Raw genomic sequence first — 23,978 nt, forward strand, 5'->3', positions numbered from 1 at the left:
GGAGAGTCAGACTGAGCTGCTCATTTAAATTTGATGAGAGTAATCTTGTTATTTTTATGAGTGAGCACAGCTCAGTGCACGAGCATGTTATGCAATTCTTGACGGACTTGACTTGCTCAGTGGGAGTATCGATGGTAAGTTGACCCAGTGTCATCTCTCAAGGAAAGTCTTTAAGGGCTTTTAATAGTATCGTAAGAAAAAGCAATAAAAGAAAGCAGTAAAGGTTTTGATTTAAAAACGTAACTTAAACTTAAACGTAAATTGAACTTAAACTTAACCTAGGCAATAATTTAAACAACTCGAATTAAACCTAACTTAAGAAATTAAAGACTTGTAAATTTAGAGACTTCTAATCTAGGCGTGAAACTAAAGTGCATAATTTAAATTGCATAATTGAAAAGAAAGCATAAAAGAAAAACGTAAACATGATTAAACGAAAGTAAATTGAATTTAAATACGAAATACCGTAATTGTCTTGAACGTATAATCGTGTCACTCGATCACAATCCAAGAACTAAACTAAAAACGAAATTAAAATCTAACTTAGAATACTAAAAACCTTGAACTAAGAAAGCAATGAAATTCCTAAGCTTTTGATGCCAACAAATCGCAAGGTGGCGTCTAAAACTAGGGCAAAAGATTGATTATACAATGAAAACTATGGCCCTATTTATAGACTTCAACTCCTTCTGGATCACCATGGAAATTACCATGCAAAGCCGGACTCTAAAAGGAATAGAATCGTAGATGATAAGGTAACTCCAGCTATGACGCGCTCAGCAAGTAATCTCCACTCGGGTGGAAATCGCGGCTCTCGCCAGAGGAATGGTTATCGCCAGAGGAACGGATGACTTCTCTGATCTTGTCAGCGGAATGGGTTCCGCTCTGGTATTGATTCCTCTGGCACCTTGATTCCTCTGACGGTCGACTCCTCTGGCGCTTTTCTCTGACTTAGCGAGTTCTCTGCTCTGTCTGAGACGATTTCTCTGCTCTGGTCTGGTCTGGCGTAAAAACGCCATTTTTAGCCAAAAATCCCCAAAATTATACTCTTCCACCTTTAAAACCTAAATCTCCTGAAAAGCATCAAATACACCATAAAACGGACCAATTTCCTAGAAGATTTATCTTACAATGAGCACATTCAAACCCCTAAAATTAGAACAATTAAGCATATATCAACCCCCCCACACTTAGCCTTTTGCTTGTCCTCAAGCAAAATCCGTATGAATCATAGGAAGAGATTGATTTCAACAATGCTAATTTCCATCCAAACATTCATCAAGTCAATTCAAAATTTTACAATCAACACACATCTCTCGATCATGCAAGTAACTCAAAGTTTAAGAAGCAACAAAAGAGTAATGTAAGCAATTCGATCAAACCCAATTCTCCGCTAGAAGTGAATTCCCTAATGTGATCGCCTTTATAATCAATATCACCATTTTTCACACTTTGTGTGCTTAAGATTTTCGACAGTTGAGCCATAATTCATGAAATAAAATCATTTGGATGCAATCCAAAGTCTTTTCACGTGGTTTCCCATGCTCATAGTTGAACTAGAGGAGCAGAGACTCAGAGCTGTCACGTTTCAGAACAGGCCAGATGTTTCAGAGCTGACAATTTTGAAGTTGGCAATGGCAATTCGTCCAACATTTTTCACCTTTCACAGATAAGATACGATCGTAGGCAATCACAATGACAACACTCCTTCTAGCATCTACCGGACAAATCACGTTTTACTAACTTACAATCATGTTGCAACAAAACTCAAATTCTTTGCACAAACAAGAAACATATATCAAGAGTAAAACAAGAATAACCACCATTCATTCACAAACCCGAAATTCGCATCGAAAACCATGTACTCTTCCACAAATTCATAAGAACTCGCAAGATTCGAGACTAAAAACTAAGCATAGAAAGATTAATCTCGCCCAATTTGAAAGCATAAGCACAACAAGACACCCCCCACACTTAAAGCATGCCATGCCCTCAGGGCATAAAAGAAATAAGAGGAGTTGAGAAAACGTCCCTGATTATCGGCATGGAGAAACTGAAGCATCGTGCGAGGTGGTTAAGAGTAGTGCGGAAAAGTACAGCGGTGGTGGCAGCAGCGCTAGCGGCTGTAGGAGAATTTCAGCGCTGAAAATAAGACATGCGCACCAAGCATCATAGTATCTGCAAAGTAACCAAAACTTAGGAAAGACACGAAGCACCCAACTAAAAACAAAGAAAAACAAAAACTAAAAACAAACCAACGGTGGGTTGCCTCCCACCAAGCGCTAGAGTTAGAGTCTCCAGCCCGACTTCAGATCTGAACTTCAGCAAGGGTTGTGCAGAGCTTGAGACTCCACTTCCATAGTCTGACTCTGGTGCTCGTAGTATGGTTTCACTCGATGGCCATTCACTCTGAAACTCTCCTTCGTGTTTTCATTGAATAGCTCAACGGCACCATGCTCAAACACTTCCTTAAGTAAAAACGGACCACTCCATCGAGATTTCAGCTTACCTGGGAACAACTTCAGTCGAGAATTGAATAAGAGCACCTTCATCCCGGGGCAAAGCTTCTTATGGCAGATACGGCGGTCATGGAGTCGCTTCACTTTGTCCTTGAAAATCCTCGCATTCTCATATGCCTCATTTCGTAGCTCATCTAACTCCTCCATTTGCAGTGTGCGCTGCTTCACGGCAGAGTCCAAGTCATAGTTGGCAGCTTTGATTGCCCAATAAGCTTTGTGCTCTATCTCCACCGGCAGATGGCAAGCCTTGCCGTATACTAGACGGTATGGACTCATCCCAAGCACGCCCTTGAAGGCAGTTCGGTATGCCCAGAGAGCGTCATTCAACTTTGCGGACCAGTCCTTGCGCGAGGGCTGCACCGTTTTCTCCAAAATCCCCTTGATTTGCCGATTGCTCGTCTCGGCTTGTCCAGAGGTTTGTGGATGATATGGTGTTGCAACCTTGTGCGTGATCCCATTCTTCTTCATGAGCTTTGCAAACAACTTATTGCAGAAGTGCTTGCCTCCATCGCTAATGATAGCTCTAGAAAATTTGAATCTAGAAAGAATGTTCTCTTGCACAAACTTAAGCACCACATTAGCATCACATGTCCGCGTGGGGATAGCCTCAACCCATTTGGACACGTAATCTACAGCAAGTAAAATATATTGGAACCCATGCGAAGTAGGAAATGGCCCCATGAAATCAATGCCCCACACATCGAAAATTTCGACAATTAAAATGCTTTGGAGGGGCATCTCATTCCTGCGGCCAATATTTCCTACTCTCTGACACCGATCGCAAGCAAGAGTGAAGGTGTGTGCATCCTTGAAAATGGAAGGCCAAAACAAACCAGATTGAAGAATTTTATGTGCTGTTTTCTGCCCCCCAAAGTGTCCACCACAATGATCCTCATGGCACATTTTTAACACTTGTTGTTGCTCCTCTGTCGGCACACACCGTCGAATGACATCATCCTTTCCAAGCTTGAAAAGGTGAGGAATCTCCCAATAATAGTGTCTGCATTGAGCTAAAAATCTCTTTCTTTCCTGCGATGTCAGCTCAGGCCGTAGAATACCACAAACTAAGTAATTGACAATATCTGCATACCAGGGCTCGGCACTCGCAGGGCTGCTCTGAACAGCGCTGAGTTCGGCAGAGCTGGTCAGAGTAGAGCTGGCTTCGATTCTGCGCTGGAGATGTCGGCTCCTCTGCTCTGGTATCGACTCCTCTGCTCTGGTATTCGACTCCTCTGCTCTGGCATGGGCAGAGTGGATCTCGGCAGTGCTGCTCTTATAAAGGGTTAATGCATATGTATGCTCAAAAGGAAAAGATTCAGGGATGCAATTGAGACTCGATTCTATCAGATTTTTATCCAATCGGGAAAGGTGGTCAGCTACGTGATTCTCGCTCCCTTTCCTATCCCTGATCTCTACATCAAACTCTTGCAACAGTAAGACCCAACGGATGAGACAAGCTTTAGCCTGAGGTTTAGTCATCAAGTATCGAAGTGCAGCATGGTCACTATGGACAATGACCTTAGACCCAATGATGTATGCTCGAAATTTATCTAAGGCAAAGACCACAGCAAGCATCTCTTTTTCAGTAGTGGTGTAATTTACTTGTGCACTATTCAGAGTTAAACTAGCATAGTAAATCACACGTAACATCTTATCCACACGCTGACCTAGCACCGCTACTACAGCAGAGTTAGACGCATCACACATAATCTCAAAGGGCAATGACCAATCAGGCGCAATTACAACCGGGGCAGAGCTCAACTTAAGTTTCAATGTTTTAAATGCATGCATGCAAGAGTCATCGAAATTAAAAGGAACATCCTGAGCTAGCAGTTTGCATAGAGGTTGGCTAATTTTAGAGAAATCTTTAATGAAACGTCGATAAAAACCGGCGTGACCTAAGAAACTCCTAATCCCTTTGACATCAATAGGGGGTGGCAACTTTTGGATTACCTCCACCTTAGCTCTGTCGACCTCTAGTCCATGCTTAGACACCACATGACCCAAGACAATCCCACGAGTAACCATGAAATGACTCTTTTCCCAACTCAAAGTTAGGCCACTTTCAATACACCTTTTCAACACAACATCAATCTTAGTTAAACAATCATGAAAAGACTGCCCAAAAACCGAAAAATCATCCATAAAAACCTCCACGCATTTACCAATCATATCAGAGAATATGGACATCATGCATCGTTGAAACGTCCCGGGCGCATTGCACAATCCGAACGGCATCCTCTTCCATGCAAATGTCCCAAAAGGCGTGGTGAATACAGTCTTGACTTGATCTTCCGGTGCGATTGCGATTTGGTAGTATCCTGACAAACCATCTAGAAAACAATAAAAATCATGTCCTGCTAAACGGTCTAACATTTTATCAACAAAAGGAAGAGGAAAGTGATCCTTTTTGGTGACGGCATTGAGTTTCCTGTAGTCGACGCACATCCGCCATCCCGTGGTAGGGCGCGTCGGTACCAACTCCATCTTGTCATTGCGCACAACCGTCATTCCTCCTTTCTTTGGCACGACATGCACCGGGCTCACCCACTCACTATCGGCAACTGAATAGATAATCCCTTCGGCAAGAAGCTTAAGGATTTCCTTGCGCACAACCTCCATCAGCATTGGGTTCAAGCGTCGCTGGGCATCTCGCTTGGGTGTAGCTCCTTCTTCTAGGTTGATCCTGTGCATGCATGTGGCTGGACTAATGCCACGTATGTCACCTATGCTCCATCCCAGCGCTGCTTTGTTTCTCTTCAACACCTCGAGCAGCGCCTCTTCTTGCTCTAGAGTCAGAGTAGACGAGATGATGACTGGCTTCTCATTTCTGTCTTCTAAAAAGACATACTTGAGATTGGTTGGGAGCTCCTTCAATTCGAGTGTTGGTTTCTTTGCCCCCACCTGTTCCTCCTCTAAGCTGGGCAATGCGGGTTTGGGCAGTGCAGGATTGCTGGGCAGGTCAGCGCTGCCAGGGCTGAAGTCAGAGCAGCGAAGCTCTCGCGTCAGAGCAGCGCCGAACTCTTCAGCTTCCCGCGCTAGTTCTTCCATGTCTGTTGATCCAGCGCAAACTTCCTCGCATTCCTGCTCCTGTAAAAATACCTTCTCAACCAAGCCATTAATAGCATCTATATATGAGCATTCATTCATAAGGTTGTCCGAAGGCATAGCCCGATTTTCATGCACCGAGAAAGACACCGACTCCCCCAACACTGACATTTTAATAGTTCCATTTTTTACATCAATCAACGTGTTGGTGGTCGCCATAAAGGGCCTTCCTAATAGCAAAGTATGATCTCTACCATTCTCGTGCACATCCCCAATCTCCAGTACGACAAAATCAACGGGCACTATCAGACCCCCGACTCTAACTAGGATATCTTCTACTATACCACGGGGATACCTGACGGACCTATCAGCAAGTTGGAGGCACATGCGAGTAGATTTTAAATTACCTAACTCTAATTGTTGATAAATAGAGTAAGGCATCAAGTTAATCCCAGCCCCCAGATCCAACATACCCGTGGCTTCCTTACCATTTCCCAAAGCAATATTAATCACAAAACTACCTGGATCGCGTTGCTTGGGTGGCAAAGATTGCTGCATGATTGCGTTTGCAACTTCGAAGACCAACACCTTCTCATTGTCACCGAACCTTCTTTTGTTGGATGTCAATTCCTTGAAGAATTTCACAAATGCAGGCACATTTCGGATCACATCAAGAAGAGGCAAATTCACATTTACCTTGGCCAACATGTTGTAGAATTTTTCAAACTGACGGTCCTGCTTCTCGTTTCTCAATCTGTTCGGAAAAGGAATCGGTGGTCGATATGGTGCAGTAGCTTTGTGGAGCTTGACCTCCTTCTCCTTCTCTCCTTTCTTTTGCTTGTCTGCCGTCTCTTCATCAGTCGGGCTGGTCAGCGCTAAGCTCAGCAACTCTGGTCTAGGCTGGACAGAACTCGGCAGCTCTGCTCTGGTCACGGTAGAGCTTGGCTGCTCTGCGCTGGTGAAAGCAGATCTCGGCTGCTCTGCGCTGGTCAAGGTAGAGTTCGGCTGCTCTGCACTGGTCAAATTAGGAACCTCCACTTTGTTATCCACCATCTTACCACTGCGAAGAACAGTTACAGCAAGAGCTTGATGCGTCTGAGCAGGTTGACCATGAAACTTCCCGGGTTGCTGTTGTTGTTGGATTTGATTCATGGCACCGGAAAGTTGTCCAACCGTAGTCTCGAGCCTCTTGATCGTAGAAGCTTGAGACTCTATACTTTGTTTGCTCATCTCCATAAACGCTTGCAGTGTTTCTTCGAGCGTGGATTTTTGTGGTGGAATCGACGGCGCATTCTGTTGCGGAATGGATTGCTGTTGTTGGTATTGTGGTCTGTATGGTTGAGAAGGCCCCTGCGGTGGTGGGAAATACTGTTGTTGTTGGTAGCCCATCTGGGGTGGTCGACGGAATTGATTCCCCCCAAAATTTTGATTTCCCCATCCTCCATTCGGCTGACTCCTCCATCCTCCAACGATATTTTGTGGGCCTTGATTCATGCTCTGGCCATATGGTCTGTTCTGCCCTTGATTGTAGGTTTGGAATCCTTGTGCTGCATAGACCTCAGCTTGTCCTTTCGGGGTAAACTCTCCCATTCTATGGCACTCATTAGCTCCATGGCTGAAATCTCCACAGATACCACACGGCTCAACATACTGCATGGCTGGGTTCTGCGGAGTTGACATTGGCAGAGCTGGATTCGGTTGAGTTGTCATCGGCGGCGCTGAGCTCTGAACTGGAGAATTTTCCATCTTTTCCATCTTGAGCTGTTGAACTTCTCGCATGATCGAAGCCAATTGTTGCTGCATCTCGAACTGATTTGTCACGGCACTAGCCTCCACTCTCCGTCCACGGATTGACTTCTGTTGGGAGCTTTCGGCCAAGGTGTTGAAAATCTCTTTCAGATCTGCCGCAGTCTTCCGAGCTATGTTTCCTCCTGCCGTGCTGTCCACCATAAATTGGGCAGTTTGCACTAACCCATCGTAGAAGAACTGCATCAACATAACATTCGTGAATTGATGTTGAGGGCATTGACGGAGGAGTTCTTCATATCTCTCCCAAGCTTCATGCAAAAGCTCATCCGCTCCTTGGGTGAACTCCATTATTTTTGTTCTCAGCTCCTGTGTTTTGTGGCTTGGGTAGTATTTCAGCATGAATTTTTCACAAGCATCTCCCCACGTAGTGATAGAGTTGGGCGGCAGAGAGAGCATCCATGTCCTGGCCCGGTCTTTAAGTGCATAGGGGAAACACTTGAGCTTGAGTTGGTCCTCCGTGAGGCTAAGCAGAGGAATCGTTTGCACTTGTGTGCAAAAGTCTCGGATGAATTGCAGAGCATCCTCGCTTGGCATCCCGTGGAACACCGGCAGCAAATTCGAGTCGTTGGGTTTGAGATTGTAGTTTCTCACAGCAGTGGGGAGCACGATTGCCGATGTGTTGGTATCTCCAATTACCGGCCTGATGAAGTCTCCCATATATTCCGTGTTCTGGGCCATCTCCTTCTTTTCCTTGTTTAAATTCTGCTTGGTGCAAAAATTGGCGGAGCTGGCCTCTTCCTCTTTAGTGTGTTTTGCCGTGGCTGTCGTGTGCTCTGTATCGGCAGAGCTGGCGTTCTCTCTCGTTGGCTGTTCTGAAGGCTTCGAGTCAGAGCTGGCTGGCGAATCTAGTTCCTCATCTCCTGCGCTCTGCTCGGGTAGTTCAGAATCAGAGTAGGACTTGGCAGAGCTGGCTTCTTCCTCTTCTACAGTCTGCTCTGGAACTTCAGGTTCAGAGTCAGAGAAGAAATCTTCAGTTTTGTCATGTGTTTCTCCGTCAGAACTGGAGTTTGAACCATCTGCTCTGTCGTTCCCGATCACTCCCTTGCAGCTATTCTTCCTGAAAATCCCTTCGCTCGTACTATGCAAAGGAGACACCAATTTGCCTTTAAGACTACGGCGTCCCTGCATGCACAACACTGATCAAACGGATTAAACGCACCGAGTGGAAGAAACTTAAAAACAGAAATTAAATAAAGCAAGTAAAAACGACACAACTAAAACGCCTAAAACTCATCCCCGGCAACGGCGCCAAAATTTGACTCAACTAGAAACACCTCTAAGTTGACTTGCAATAGAACAAGGACATCCTAGCGATGGTAAGTTGACCCAGTGTCATCTCTCAAGGAAAGTCTTTAAGGGCTTTTAATAGTATCGTAAGAAAAAGCAATAAAAGAAAGCAGTAAAGGTTTTGATTTAAAAACGTAACTTAAACTTAAACGTAAATTGAACTTAAACTTAACCTAGGCAATAATTTAAACAACTCGAATTAAACCTAACTTAAGAAATTAAAGACTTGTAAATTTAGAGACTTCTAATCTAGGCGTGAAACTAAAGTGCATAATTTAAATTGCATAATTGAAAAGAAAGCATAAACGAAAAACGTAAACATGATTAAACGAAAGTAAATTGAATTTAAATACGAAATACCGTAATTGTCTTGAACGTATAATCGTGTCACTCGATCACAATCCAAGAACTAAACTAAAAACGAAATTAAAATCTAACTTAGAATACTAAAAACCTTGAACTAAGAAAGCAATGAAATTCCTAAGCTTTTGATGCCAACAAATCGCAAGGTGGCATCTAAAACTAGGGCAAAAGATTGATTATACAATTAAAACTATGGCCCTATTTATAGACTTCAACTCCTTCTGGATCACCATGGAAATTACCATGCAAAGCCGGACTCTAAAAGGAATAGAATCGTAGATGATAAGGTAACTCCAGCTATGACGCGCTCAGCAAGTAATCTCCACTCGGGTGGAAATCGCGGCTCTCGCCAGAGGAATGGTTATCGCCAGAGGAACGGATGACTTCTCTGATCTTGTCAGCGGAATGGGTTCCGCTCTGGTATTGATTCCTCTGGCGCCTTGATTCCTCTGACGGTCGACTCCTCTGGCGCTTTTCTCTGACTTAGCGAGTTCTCTGCTCTGTCTGAGGCGATTTCTCTGCTCTGGTCTGGTCTGGCGTAAAAACGCCATTTTTAGCCAAAAATCCCCAAAATTATACTCTTCCACCTTTAAAACCTAAATCTCCTGAAAAGCATCAAATACACCATAAAACGGACCAATTTCCAGAAGATTTATCTTACAATGAGCACATTCAAACCCCTAAAATTAGAACAATTAAGAGGTGGTGAGGGGTGCCATGGGAAGAAGTGGATAGAGGCAGACGACGGCGGCGGCCGCAGAGCACGGCGGCGGTGGTTCAGGCGGCGGCGGCCGTGGAGACAGCTGGCTTCTGTGGAGACGACGGCGGCCGTGAAGACGGTGGCGGTAGTGGAGTACGGCGGCGGCCGTGTGCGGCTGGGAGCGGCGCTGCTGAACGGCGGCTGTTGAGCAGGGAGAAGGTGGTGGAGAGGTTCGGCGGTGGCGAGGACGGTGGGTGTGGGCGTTGGCGGTGGTTGTAGGTGGTGGTGGAGGTGGTGGCTGTGGTTTGGCGGTGGTGACTGAGGGTGGTGGAAGGGAGGAGGTTGGTGGTCGGATGTGGGTGGTGGACGGCGGTGGTCGGATGTGGGTGGTGGAGTTGGTTATGGAGAATGGAAGAGAGAGAGATGGTGAGGGAGGCGGGAGGAGGCTGATGGTGGGGTAGAAATTAGGGTTTAGTTTTTATAGGGTGGGGGGCGGGCCGGGCTGGGCTGGGCGGGCTGGGCTGGCGGGGCTGGGGGTGACGGCGGCCGCCGTGGGACGGCGCCGCCGTGCACCCCCTTCGGGTTTTGGGGTTAAAAGGGAGGAAGGGTGGAAAAAATGGGGGTACGGCGCCTGCTGTATGACGGCGGCGCTGTGGACGGTGGCCGCCACGAAACGGCGCCGCCGTCCCCCCCCCCCCTTCGGCGTTTTTGAAGTTTGAAGGTTATGGTGGTGTGCAAGAGGCGGCGCCCGCCGTGTGGCGGCGACGCCGTGGACGGCGGCCGCCGTGAGACGGCGCCGCCGCCCCCCCTTTTCGGCCTTGTACTGATTTTTTGCTATCCAACGTGCAAAATCCATCTTTCAAGCTCGGGGACAGTCCGGTAAGCCTATTTCCTGCAACACCACAATAAAACACCAATGAGAACCCAACTAAAACCAGCAACAACAGGATACAACACCACAAGAACTCACTCCACGCAAAACAAAATGGAAAATAGAAAAGAAAGAAACGTGGGTTGCCTCCCACGAAGCGCTCTAGTTAAGGTCGAGAGCTCGACAGTAAAAAGCTTGTCAACAAGATGGGTCGTGGAGTGCTTGAGACTCCACTACAACAGCAACCACTTCATGCTCCAGGTAGGGCTTCACCCTATGCCCGTTGACTGTAAATTGTTCGTCGGTGCCTTCCTTGGTCAACACCAGGACTCCATGATTGAGCACTTCCTTGATTATGAATGGACCAATCCAACGGGACTTGAGCTTTCCAGGGAAAAGTTTCAACCGTGAGTTGAACAACAGTACTTTCATGCCCGGGTGGAAGTCCTTTTGCACGACACGACGATCATGCATTTTCTTCACTTTGTCTTTGTAGATGCGCGCATTCTCATATGCTTCATTGCGCAACTCATCAAGCTCTTCCATTTGTAAAGCTCGTTGTTTCCCTGCGGATCGAAGGTCCAAGTTGGCGGCCTTGATAGCCCAATAGGCACGATGCTCGATCTCGACCGGCAAATGGCAAGCTTTGTGATTTATGCTTAATTATTCTAATTTTAGGGGTTTGAATGTGCTCATTGTAAGTTAAATCTTCTGGAAATTGGTGCGTTTTATGGTGTATTTGATGCTTTTCAGGAGATTTAGGTTTTAATGGTGGAAGAGTATAATTTTGGGGATTTTTGGCTAAAAATGGCGTTTTTACGCCAGACCAGACCAGAGCAGAGAAATCGCTGGCCAGAGCAGAGAAATGCACCAAGTCAGAGAAGTGGTCTAGGCCAGAGGAATCATAGGCCAGAGAAATCAACCGCCAGAGAAATCACCCGTCAGAGAACTCGCTAAGCCAAAGAAGTCACGACAGAGAACTCGCTAAGCCAAAGAAGTCGCAACAGAGAAGTCGCGCCAGAGAACTCGCTAAGTCAGAGAACTCGCTAAGCCAGAGAAGATAGCCAGAGCAGAGAAATCAACCATTCCTCTGCAGAGAAGCGCCAGCATCAGAGAAGTCAGCACCAGAGAAATCATCCATTTATCTGGCGTGACCCATTTCCCTGGCGATAGCCATTTCTCTGGCGAGAGCCGCGATTTCCCCCAGAGTGGAGATTACTTGCTGCGCGCGTCACAGCTGGAAGTTACCTTTTCATACACGATTCTATTTCCTTTTAGAGTCCGGTTTTGCATGGCAACTTCCATGGTGATCCAGGAGGATTTGAAGTCTATAAATAGGGCCTTACTTTTCATTGTAAGATATCATCATCATCATCATCATCATCATCATTCTAATCCTAGTTATGCCATCTTTGCGATCTGTTGGCATCCGAAGCTTAGGATTTACTTGCTTTCATAGTTGTTCATAGTTTCGAGTTTTTATTGTTCTAAGTTAGATTTCAAATTCGTTTTTAGTTTAGTTTCTTGGATTGTGATTGAGTGACACAATTACAAGTTCAAGACAATTACGGTATTTCGTATTTCAATTCAAGTTATTTCTGTTTAATCATGTTTACGTTTTTTTTCATTCATGTTTATGCTTTCTTCTTAATTATGCAATTTAAATTATGCACTTTAGTTTATGCCTAGATTAGAAGTCTTTACTTTTATTTACTTTCATAAGTAGGTTTAATTTAAGTTCTTTAAAATCTTGTCTAGGGTTTAATAGTTCAATTCGCCTAGCTTAGTTTTACAATTCGATTTTTACTTAAGTTTTTAATTCTAAGTTTTAGTTTAATAATCAATCTCTTTACTGCTTTCTTTATTGTTTTTCCTGCGATACTACTAAAAGCCCTTAAAGACTTTCCTTGAGAGATGACACTGGGTCAACTTACCATCACTAGGATGTTCTCGTACTCTTGCGAGTCAACTTAGAGGTGTTTCTAGTTGAGTCAAATTTTGGCGCCGTTGCCGGGGAAAGTTTTAGGCGTTTTAGTTGTGTCGTTTTTAATTGCTTTATTTAATTTCTATTTTTCTCGTTACTATTTTCCCTTCCCTTCCACCCGGTGCGTGTAATCCGTGTGTTAAGTGTTGTGTATGCAGGGACGACGTAGTCTGAAAAGAAAACTAACTCCCCCGCTGGATAACACTCGCACACTTCCCAGAGCAGACGTGTTATACTCTGACTCTGATTCTGAGGCTCACTCTGAAGCCAGCTCTGACCGTATAGAGCAGACTTTAGACACGGCAGATCACAAGGTAGAAAAGGAGGAGGAAGCCGCTGGTTCTGAATTTGACCAACCAGTGCAGAACACACACGAGGAGAAAGAAGTCATGGCACAGAACATGGAATACATGGGAGACTACACCAGGCCGGTTATCGGTGATACCAACACGTCAGCAATAGTGCTCCCTGCTGCTGTGAGAAACTATAATCTCAAGCCGAATGACTCGAATTTGCTGCCGGTATTTCACGGGATGCCAAGCGAGGATGCGCTGCAATTCATCCGAGATTTTTGCACGCAAGTGCAAACGATTCCTCTGCTTACTCTCACGGAGGACCAACTCAAGCTCAAGTGCTTCCCCTATGCACTTAAAGACCGGGCAAGGACGTGGATGCTATCTCTGCCGCCCAACGCTATCACTACATGGGGAGATGCTTGTGAAAAATTCATGCTGAAATACTACCCAAGTCACAAGACACAGGAGCTGAGAACAAAAATAATGGAGTTCACCCAAGGAGCGGACGAACCTTTGCACGAAGCTTGGGAAAGATATGAAGAACTCCTCCGTCAATGCCCTCAACATCAGTTCACTAATGTGATGTTGATGCAGTTCTTCTACTGATGGGTTAGTGCAAACTGCCCAATTTATGGTGGACAGCACGGCAGGAGGAAACATAGCTCGGAAGACTGCAGCAGATCTGAAAGAGATTTTCAAGACCTTGGCCGAAAGCTCCCAACAAAAGTCAATCCGTGGACGGAGAGTGGAGGCTAGTGCCGTGACAAATCAGTTTGAGCTGTAGAAGCAGGTTGCCGATCTTGTGCGACAAGTGGAGCATCTTAAGATGGGAAAGATGGAAACTTCAGCTGCGGTGCAGAATCCAGCGCTACCGACGTCAGCACCGCCAAATCCCGCCATGCAATACGTTGAGCCTTGCGGTATATGTGGAGATTTCAGCCATGGAGCCAATGAGTGCCATCGTATGGGAGAATTTACCCCAGAAGGACAAGCTGAGGTCTATGCGGCACAAGGATTTCAAGGCTATAATCAAGGGCCAAGCAGACCTTATGGGCAGAACATGAATCAAGGCTAACAACATGGCGTTGGAGGATGGAGAAATCAGCCGAATGCTGGATGGGGAAATCAAAATTTTGGGGGGAATCAATTCCGTCGACCACCCCAAATAGGCTATCAACAACAACAACTAGTATTTCCCACCACAGCAAGGGTCTTCTCAACCATACAGACCACAATACCAACAGCAGCAATCCATTCCGCAACAGAGTGCACAGCCGATTCCACCACAAAAATCCACGCTCGAAGAAACGCTGCAAACCTTTATGGAGATCAGCAAACAAAGTATGGAGGCCCAAGCATCTACAATCAAAAGGCTCGAGACAACGGTTGGACAACTTTCCGGTGCCTTGAATCAAATCCAACAACAACAGCAGCCTGGGAAATTTCATGGCCAACCTGCTCAGCCACATCAAGCTCTTGCTGTAACTGTTCTCCGCAGTGGTAAGATTCTGGATAACAAAATGGAGGTTCCAACACAAACCAGAGCAGAGGAACCGTCCCGTCAGAGTAGAACCGATTCCTCTGACCTTGTCAGAGCAGAGGAACCGTTCCGCCAGAGCAGAACGGATCCCTCTGGCTTTATCAGAACAGAGCTGCCGAACTCTGCTCCGTTCAGACCAGAGCTGCCGAGTTCAGATCTGCCCAACTCGACTGATGGAGAAAAGGGAGACCAGCAAAAGGAAGAAGAGAAGGAGAAGGAGGTCAAGCTCCACAATGCTTCTACACCTTATCGACCACCGATTCCCTTCCCGGGCAGATTGAGCAACAGAAAGCAAGACCAACAGTTCGCCGACTTCTACAACATGCTTGCCAAGGTGAACGTGAATCTTCCTCTCCTTGATGTGATCAGAAAAGTCCCAGCATATGTGAAGTTTTTCAAGGAATTGGTCTCCAACAAGCGGAAGTTCGGGGACAATGAGAAGATTATAGTCTCAGAAGTAGCGACCTCAATCATGCAGCAATCCTTACCACCAAAGCAGCGCGATCCAGGTAGCTTTGTGATTAATATTGCTTTGGGAAATGGTAAGGAAGCCACGGGTATGTTAGATCTGGGAGCGGGAATTAATTTGATGCCTTACTCTATTTTTCAACAATTAGAGTTAGGTAATTTAAAATCTACTCGCATGTGCCTCCAACTTGCTGATAGATCCGTCAGGTATCCCCGTGGTATAGTAGAGGATATCCTAGTTAGAGTCGGGGATTTGATAGTGCCCGTTGATTTTGTCGTACTTGAGATTGGGGATGTGCACGAGAATGGTAGAGATCACACTCTGCTATTAGGAAGACCCTTTATGGCGACCACTAACACGTTGATTGATGTCAAAAATGGAACTATTAAGATGACAGTGTTGGGGGAGTCAGTGTCTTTCTCGGTGCATGAAAATCGGGCTATGCCTTCTGCTAATTTCATAAATGAATGTTCATATATAGATGCTATTAATGGCCTGGTTGAGAAGGTATTTATACAGGAACATGAGCGTGTGGAAGTTTGCGCTGGATCAGCCGATATAGAGGAGTTAGCTCGGGAAGCTGAAAACTTCGGCTCTGGACCCGCCAGAGAAATCCCCATTCCTCTGCCCTGCAGTTCTGCTCAGACAGCCATGCCGAGCTCAGTGCTGTCCAGCCATACCGAACTGCCCCTCGATGATCAGATGGAAACCAAGAGCCCAGCGCTGGAACTAAAGGAACTCCCTGCTAACCTCAAGTACATCTTTTTAGAAGAAGGAAAGGAGAAGCCAGTCATCATCTCATCTACGCTGACTATAGAGCAAGAAGCAGAGCTGCTTGAAGTTTTGAAGAGAAACAAAGCAGCGCTAGGATGGAGCCTAGGTTACATACGTGGCATTAGTCCAGCCACATGCATGCACAGGATCAACTTAGAGGAAGGAGCTGCACCAAAGCGAGATGCCCAGCGACGCTTGAACCCTATGCTGATGGAGGTTGTGCGTAAGGAAATCCTCAAGCTTCTTGCCGAAGGGATTATCTACTCTGTCGCCGATAGTGAGTGGGTGAGCCCGGTGCATGTCGTGCCAAAGAAAGGAGGAATGACAGTTGTGCGCAATGACAAGATGGAGTTGGTGCCGACACGTCCTACTACGGGATGGCGGATGTGCGTCGACTACAGGAAACTCAATGCTGTCACCAAAAAGGATCATTTTCCCCTCCCTTTTGTTGATCAAATGTTAGATCGGTTGGCAGGACATGATTTTTATTGTTTTTTAGATGGTTTGTCAGGATACTACCAAATCGCAATCACACCGGAAGATCAAGTCAAGACTGCCTTCACCACGCTTTTTGGGACATTTGCATGGAAAAGGATGCCGTTCGGATTGTGCAATGCACCCGGGACGTTTCAACGATGCATGATGTCCATATTCTCTGATATGATTGGTAAATTCGTGGAGGTTTTTATGGATGATTTTTCGGTTTTTGGGTAGTCCTTTCATGATTGCTTAACTAAGATTGATGTAGTGTTGCAAAGGTGTATTGAAAGTGGCCTAACCTTGAGTTGGGAAAAGAGTCATTTCATGGTTACTAGCGGGATTGTCTTGGGTCATCTGGTGTCTAAGCATGGACTAGAGGTCGACAGAGCCAAGGTGGAGGTAATCCAAAAGTTGCCGCCCCCTATCGATGTCAAAGGAATTAGGAGTTTCTTAGGTCACGCCGGTTTTTACCGGCGTTTCATTAAAGATTTTTCTAAAATTAGCCAACCTCTATGCAAACTGCTAGCTCAGGATGTTCCTTTTAATTTCGATGACTCTTGCATGCATGCCTTTGAAACATTGAAACTTAAGTTGAGCTCTGCCCCGGTTGTGATTGCACCTGATTGGTCATTGCCCTTTGAGATTATGTGTGATGCGTCTAACTCTGCTGTAGGAGCGGTGCTAGGTCAGCGTGTGGATAAGATGTTACGTGTGATTTACTATGCTAGTTTAACTCTGAATAGTGCACAAGTAAATTACACCACTACTGAAAAAGAGATGCTTGATGTGGTCTTTGCCTTAGATAAATTTCGTGCATACATCATTGGGTCTAAAGTCATTGTCCATAGTGACCATGCTGCACTTCGATATTTGATGACTAAACCTCAGGCTAAAGCTCGTCTAATCCGTTGGGTCTTATTGTTGCAAGAGTTTGATGTAGAGATCAAGGATAGGAAAGGGAGCGAGAATCATGTAGCTGACCACCTTTCTCGCTTGGATAATAATCTGATAGAGTCGAGTCTTAATTGCATCCCTGAATCTTTCCCTTTTGAGCAAACGTATGCATTAACTTTTGACAAGTGCAGTACTGAAGATTCCAGTGCTACCGAGCTCAGCCCTTCTCTTGTCCACTCTGCCCAGCCATCTCTGCCCAGCCAGAGCAGCCCCGCCCACTCTGCCGAGCTCTGCTCTGGCAGAGTCCACTCTGACGACTCCAGAGCAGCCAGCTTCCCTCTGGCCGGTTCCACCGAGATCACCTCTGCCAGCCTTACCGAATTCAGCGCTGCTCAGTGCAGCTCTGTGAGCGCCGAGCCCTGGTATGCAGATATTGTCAATTACTTAGCGTGTGGTATTCTACGGCCGGAGCTGACGTCGCAGGAGAGAAAGAGATTTTTAGCTCAGTGCAGGCATTACTATTGGGAGATTCCTTACCTCTTCAAGCTTGGAAAGGACGATGTCATCCGACGGTGTGTGCCGGCAGAGGATCAACAACAAGTGTTGAAAATGTGTCATGAGGATCATTGTGGTGGACACTTTGGGGGTCAGAAAACAGCGCACAAAATTCTTCAATCAGGTTTGTTTTGGCCTTCCATTTTTAAAGATGCACACACTTTCACTCTTGCATGTGATCGGTGCCAGAGAGTAGGGAATATTGGCCGCAGGAATGAGATGCCTCTCCAAAGCATTTTAATTGTTGAAATTTTCGATGCGTGGGGCATTGATTTCATGGGGCCATTCCCTACTTCACATGGGTTTCAATTTATTTTACTTGCTGTAGATTACGTGTCCAAATGGGTTGAGGCTATCCCCACGCGGACATGTGATGCTAATGTGGTGCTTAAGTTTGTGCAAGAGAACATTCTTTCTAGATTCGGATTTCCTAGAGCTATCATTAGCGATGGAGGCAAGCACTTCTGCAACAAGTTGTTTGCAAAACTCATGAAGAAGAATGGGATCACGCACAAGGTTGCCACACCATACCACCCACAGACCTCTGGACAAGCCGAGACAAGCAATCGGCAGATCAAAGGAATTTTGGAGAAAACAGTGCAGCCCTCGCGCAAGGATTGGTCAGTAAAGTTGAATGATGCTCTCTGGGCGTACAGAACTGCCTTCAAGGGCGTGCTTGGGATGAGTCCGTACCGTCTCGTCTATGGCAAGGCCTGCCATCTGCCGATGGAGATTGAGCACAAAGCTTATTGGGCGATTAAAGCTGCCAACTATGACTTGGACTCTGCTGTGAAGCAGCGCACGCTGCAAATAGAGGAGTTAGATGAGCTACGTAATGAGGCGTATGAGAATGCAAGGATTTATAAGGACAAAGTGAAGCGACTCCATGACAGCCGTATCTGCCATAAGAAGCTTTGCCCTGGGATGAAGGTACTTTTGTTCAATTCTCGATTGAAGTTGTTTCCGGGAAAGCTGAAATCTAGGTGGAGTGGTCCATTTTTACTCAAAGAAGTGTTCGAGCATGGTGGGGTCGAGCTATTGAACGAGCACACAAAGGAGAGTTTCCGAGTGAATGGCCATCGAGTGAAGCCGTACTACGAGCACCAGAGCTCGCCGTTGGAGGTGGAGTCTCAAGCTCTGCACAACCCTAGCTGAAGTTCAGCTCTGAAGTCGGGCTGGAGACTCTAAATCTAGCGCTTGGTGGGAGGCAACCCACCGTTGGTTTGTTTTTAGTTTCTGTTTTTCTTTGTTGTTAGTTGTATGTTTCGTGTCTTTCCTAAGTTTTGGATGCTTTGCGGATACTTTGATGCTTGGTGAGCATGTCTTATTTTCAGCGCTGAAACTCTCATACAGCCGCCAGCGCTGCTGCCACCACCGCTGCACTTCTCCACGCTGCCCTTCTCCACTCTGCCATAGCCAGCGAATTCCCCTCGTCACCACCTCGCACGTTGCTTCAATGTCTCCATGCCGATAATCAGGGACGTTTTCTTAACTCTTTTTATTTCTTTTGTGCCCTGAGGACATGGCATGCTTTAAGCGTGGGGGGGTGTTTTATTGAGTTTATGTTTTCAATTGGGCGAGATTAGTCCTTCTATGCTTAGTTTTTGGTCTCGAATCTTGCTAATTTTTATGAATTTGTGGAAGAGTAGATGGTTTTCGACGCGAACTTTGGGTTTGTGAATGAATGGTGGTTATTCTTGTTTTACTCTTGATATATGTTTCTTGTTTATGCTTAGAATTTGAGTTTTGTTGCAACAATTTTAAAAGTAAGTGAAACGTGATTTGTCCGGTAGATGCTAGAAGGAGTGTTGTCATTGTGATTGCCTACGATCGTATCTTATCTGTGAAATGTGAAAATGTTGGACGAATTGTCAACTTCAAAATTGCCAGCTCTGAAACATCTGGCCTGTTCTAAAACGTGACAGCTCTGAGTCTCTGCTCCTCTAGTTCAACTATGAGCATGGGAAACCACGTGAAAAGACTTTGGATTACATCCAAATGGTTTTTATTTCATGAATTATGGCTCAACTGTCGAAATCTCAAGCACACAAAGTGTGAAAAATGGTGATATTGATTATAAAGGCGATCACATTAGGGAATTCACTTATAGCGGAGAATTGGGTCTGATCGAATTACTTGCATTACTCTTTTGTTGCTTCTTAAACTTTGAGTTACTTGCATGATCAAGAGATGTGTATTGATTGTAAAATTTTGAATTGACTTTGAGAATGTTTGGATGGAAATTAGCATTGTTGAAATCAATCTCTTCCTAGGATTCATATGGATTTTGCTTGAGGACAAGCAAAAGGCTAAGTGTGGGGGGGTTGATTTATGCCTAATTGTTCTGATTTTAGGGGTTTGCATGTGCTTATTTTAAGTTAAATCTTCTGGAAATTGGTGCGTTTTATGGTCTATTTTATGCTTTGCAGAAGATTTAGGTTTTTGAGATGAAGAGTGCAAATCTTGGAAAATTTGGGCTAAGAATCGTGTGTTTGTGCACACTCTAGCATGGAAGAGAAGCAAAGCCCCCGTGCCAGAACCGAGAAGCCAGAGCAGAGGAATCACAGAGAAGTCACAAAGTCAGAGAAGTCACAAAGTCAGAGAAATCGCTTGCGCCAGAGCAGCGAAATGAAATGAACGCCAGAGGAATCGATCGACCAGAGAAATCAAACGACAGAGCAGAGAAGTCGATCGCCAGAGCAGCGAAATTTCCTCAAGTAAGAGAAATCTCTACAGAGCAGCGGAGTCCGCCAGAGAAGCGAAATCCGCCAGAGCGGCGAAATCCGCCAGAGCGGAGAAATCCGCCAGAGGAGAGAAAACCGCCAGAACGGAGGACGCGCCAGAGGAGTCAATATGCCAGAGGGTAGAGATACGTCAGAGGAATCAATACTAGAGCGGAACCCATTCCGCGGACAAGATCAGAGAAGTCATCCGTTCCTCTGGCGATAGCCATTCCTCTGGCGAGAGCTGCGATTTCCGCCCGAATGGAGATTACTTGCTGAGCGCGTCCTAGCTGGAGTTACCTTATCATCTACGATTCTATTCCTTTTAGAATCCGGCTTTGCATGGTAATTTCCATGGTGATCCAGAAGGAGTTAAAGTCTATAAATAGGGCCATAGTTTTCATTGTAAAAATCCATCCAAATACCTTGCCCTAGTTTTAGACGCCATCTTTGCAATCTGTTGGCATCCGAAGCTTAGGAATTTACTTGCTTTCATAGTTTCAAGTTTTTATTGTTCTAAGTTAGATTTCAATTTTGTTTTTAGTTAGTTTCTTGGATTGTGATTGCGTGACACGATTACACGTTCAAGGATTTTACGGTATTTCGTATTTAATTTAATTTATTTCTGTTTAATCATGTTTACGTTTTTTTTCATTCATGTTTATGCTTTCTTCTTAATTATGCAATTTAAATTATGCACTTTAGTTTATGCCTAGATTAGAAGTCTTTACTTTTATTTACTTTCATAAGTAGGTTTAATTTAAGTTCTTTAAAATCTTGTCTAGGGTTTAATAGTTCAATTCGCCTAGCTTAGTTTTACAATTCGATTTTTACTTAAGTTTTTAATTCTAAGTTTTAGTTTAATAATCAATCTCTTTACTGCTTTCTTTATTGTTTTTCTTGCGATACTACTAAAAGCCCTTAAAGACTTTCCTTGAGAGATGACACTGGGTCAACTTACCATCACTAGGATGTCCTCGTACTCTTGCGAGTCAACTTAGAGGTGTTTCTAGTTGAGTCAGTGAGTCTACTTGCATGATTAAAATGCCCTTAAACTGTTTGATCACTATGCCTGAATTCAGAAACTTCAAAGAAGATACGAAATAACTGGAATGAATGGAATGAATATAGTTTTCCAGTTACGAATCTCTACATATTGGTCTTCTGTTTATGAAATGATTTGGGTTGAGTTTGATTGTTCATATTGTTCGCTTATAGATTCGTTGCGTTGACTGTGCTCCTCCCCTGATTCGTCTGTTACTTTCCATTTGTTGTTAAGAAATAGGCTCCAGAAATCAGTTGTTACTTTTAGCATTGAATTCTAGTTTATATGTCATATTTCAGAGTGGGCTGCCTGCTATTAGATTCAAGCCAAAAATGACAAACCTTCTCAGTAGAAAACAATTGTTGTTATGGCTCATTGAAGAAGAAATGCGCCAGTTCATATTTCGAATTGCTTTAGTGATTGATGTTATCTTTCGTATGAGGTCTAAAAAAAGAAAACGTAGCCATCAAATTGAATCATACAGCATCTTGCAAAGGATCCCTGATCAAGTAAAACATCTAAATAGGATGACTATGGTTAGCGATATAGATTGTGTGTTGAATCTGCGGATGGATAGAAATGCGTTTGGGAGATTGTGTAATCTGATGAGACAACTAGGTTCATTAAAAGATGGTAAATTTGTGACCGTTGAGGAACAGTTGGCCATGTTTTTATCCGTATTAGCCCATCACAAGAAAAATCGTGTCGTGCGCTTTGATTTTTGGAGATCGGGCCAAACAATATCGCGCTATATTCACACTGTTTTGAAAGCCATCTTGAAGCTACATGTTCTACTCCTAGTGAAGCCTGATCCGGTATCTGGTGACAACAATGATCCACGATGGAAGTGGTTTAAGGTATGGACATAGGATATTGCATTCTTGTTTCACGCATGTCTTACGATACTCCAACTGAACTATGACATTTTCAACTAACTATATGATGTTTGTTTCCTTTTATTTTGGGTAGGGCTGTCTTGGTGCGCTAGATGGCACTTACATAAACGTGAAAGTGCCGAATTGTGACAAGGCACGATATAGGACACGTAAAGGACAGATTTCAACAATCACGCTAGGTGTTTGTGACCAGAACATGAGGTTTGTATACGCATTACCAGGATGGGAAGGTTCAGCAGCCGACTCTAGGATATTGCGTGACGCTCTCAATCGACCCTACGGTCTTAGGGTACCAAAGGGTAAAAATAAAAAAATTGTAGTTTTTTTTAGTAATTGCTGCATATTTTATAATAATTTATATTAGCTTCACTAAATTATCCGTTTTGGCACATATAGGGAACTACTACCTAGTGGACAACGGCTATGCTAATAGCGAGGGATTCCTAGCTCCATACAAAGGTGTTCGCTATCATTTGAAAGAGTGGGGACCTAGTTCAGCGAGACCACAAAATGCAGAGGAACTCTTTAACCTAAGACACACAAAAGCGCGCAATGTTATTGAACGTGCTTTTGGGATAATGAAGATGAGATGGGGAATTTTGCGAAGTACAACATACTACCCTATTCAGGTCCAAACTAGGTTGATAATGGCCTGCTTCCTACTTCATAATTTCATCTGAAATGAGATGGCCTTCGACCCAATTGAGCAGCAATATGATACCGCTATCAATGAAAACGATGATGTAGAAATAGATCACTCGCACTGCATTGACTCGGTAGAGGCATCGCAAGCGTGGAACGCGGAGAGGGATTCCTTGGCAAATGCTATGTGGCAGCAGTATTTGAGAGGAAATTAGTTGATAAGTTTGAATAGTTTATGTAGTTCTGAAAAATTGTGATAGTAGTGTCAAATTGAAAGTCTATCCTATGGATTAAATGCTTGATTTCAAAGCTTGTGTTTGGGCTCTTTCGATTATATTACTTATGTAAAGACATGGATTCAAATGCTTATTGTTTTGAAAGATTAAATATTGGCTTCACTGCTTCCTTTTGAGCTTTATTTACTTTATTTTTCGTGTAAAGCTGTATGGATATTTGCTAGGAAGATGGATATTTTCTGTTATTTTCTGTAAATCAAATTATTAAAATCTGGAAGTTACTTTATTGCTTCATGAATTTGCTTAGTTTCCTGTTGTGTGACTGATCCTTTTATTGGGATAGCATCAACCCTTCTCTCTCTCTGTCTCTCTCGCTCGCTCGCTTGTGATGTATATGTTAATGTATATATTTCAATGCAATGGCTATCCAGGGATATTGTGTTTTATGATTCAAGGCTGAGATACAATTTAAAATCCATATTCAGAGGTTGCATTGCTCCTCAAAATGTAGTTTGCTCGTGATTCTTGACATTTACTGCCAACTGAAGCAGCTCAAGATCACTGCAGTCTGCACACTTATGTATGATGTAAGGAGAAGAGGCGAGCTGCTGTCATCTATTGCAGTTGCTGCTCTAAATGCAAGCAAATCTAGCTGGAAAAACCTTTCCCAGAACTGGAAGGGTGCAGATCCTTGTGGCAACAATTGAGACGGTATTATTAATAGAACTCCTTACTTTTGCTTCATTGTTTTGTCGCCTCAAGTATCTTTTATTTTTTAATGTTAATTATCAAATGCATATGCTCAACAAAAAGGAAACCATAAATTGAATTAACAAGAAACTAACTT

The 23,978-nt window shown here is 44.4% G+C and overlaps 3 protein-coding genes across 3 annotated transcripts; 1 reads left to right on the plus strand and 2 right to left on the minus strand.

Moving 5' to 3' along the window:
- Positions 1-2,321: 2,321 nt before the first annotated feature.
- On the minus strand, positions 2,322-2,666 carry LOC131018677 (uncharacterized). The gene has a single exon (XM_057947391.1). It carries the CDS (start codon positions 2,664-2,666, stop codon positions 2,322-2,324), a length of 345 nt encoding a protein of 114 aa, XP_057803374.1.
- Positions 2,667-10,795: 8,129 nt separating this feature from the next.
- On the minus strand, positions 10,796-11,143 carry LOC131018679 (uncharacterized). Its single transcript, XM_057947392.1, has one exon. It carries the CDS (start codon positions 11,141-11,143, stop codon positions 10,796-10,798), a length of 348 nt encoding a protein of 115 aa, XP_057803375.1.
- Positions 11,144-21,657: 10,514 nt separating this feature from the next.
- LOC131019194 (protein ANTAGONIST OF LIKE HETEROCHROMATIN PROTEIN 1-like) lies at positions 21,658-23,203 on the plus strand. Its single transcript, XM_057947869.1, has 3 exons — positions 21,658-22,214; positions 22,327-22,552; positions 22,650-23,203. Exons 1-3 carry the CDS (start codon positions 21,690-21,692, stop codon positions 22,931-22,933), a joined length of 1,035 nt encoding a protein of 344 aa, XP_057803852.1. The 5' UTR covers positions 21,658-21,689; the 3' UTR covers positions 22,934-23,203.
- The last annotated feature ends 775 nt before the right edge of the window (positions 23,204-23,978 follow it).

Source organism: Salvia miltiorrhiza, chromosome 3 (genome assembly GCF_028751815.1).
Source record: "Salvia miltiorrhiza cultivar Shanhuang (shh) chromosome 3, IMPLAD_Smil_shh, whole genome shotgun sequence".
Taxonomy (NCBI): Eukaryota; Viridiplantae; Streptophyta; class Magnoliopsida; order Lamiales; family Lamiaceae; genus Salvia; species Salvia miltiorrhiza.

Excerpts from the sequence above, each read along its gene's own strand:
- LOC131018677 (XM_057947391.1), bottom strand. The coding sequence starts at position 2,666 with ATGGAGGAGTTAGATGAGCTACGAAATGAGGCATATGAGAATGCGAGG.
- LOC131018679 (XM_057947392.1), bottom strand. The coding sequence starts at position 11,143 with ATGGAAGAGCTTGATGAGTTGCGCAATGAAGCATATGAGAATGCGCGC.
- LOC131019194 (XM_057947869.1), top strand. The coding sequence starts at position 21,690 with ATGACAAACCTTCTCAGTAGAAAACAATTGTTGTTATGGCTCATTGAA. Across the intron at positions 22,215-22,326 it reads CACGATGGAAGTGGTTTAAG|GGCTGTCTTGGTGCGCTAGA; the intron begins GTATGGACATAG and ends TATTTTGGGTAG. Across the intron at positions 22,553-22,649 it reads CGGTCTTAGGGTACCAAAGG|GGAACTACTACCTAGTGGAC; the intron begins GTAAAAATAAAA and ends TGGCACATATAG.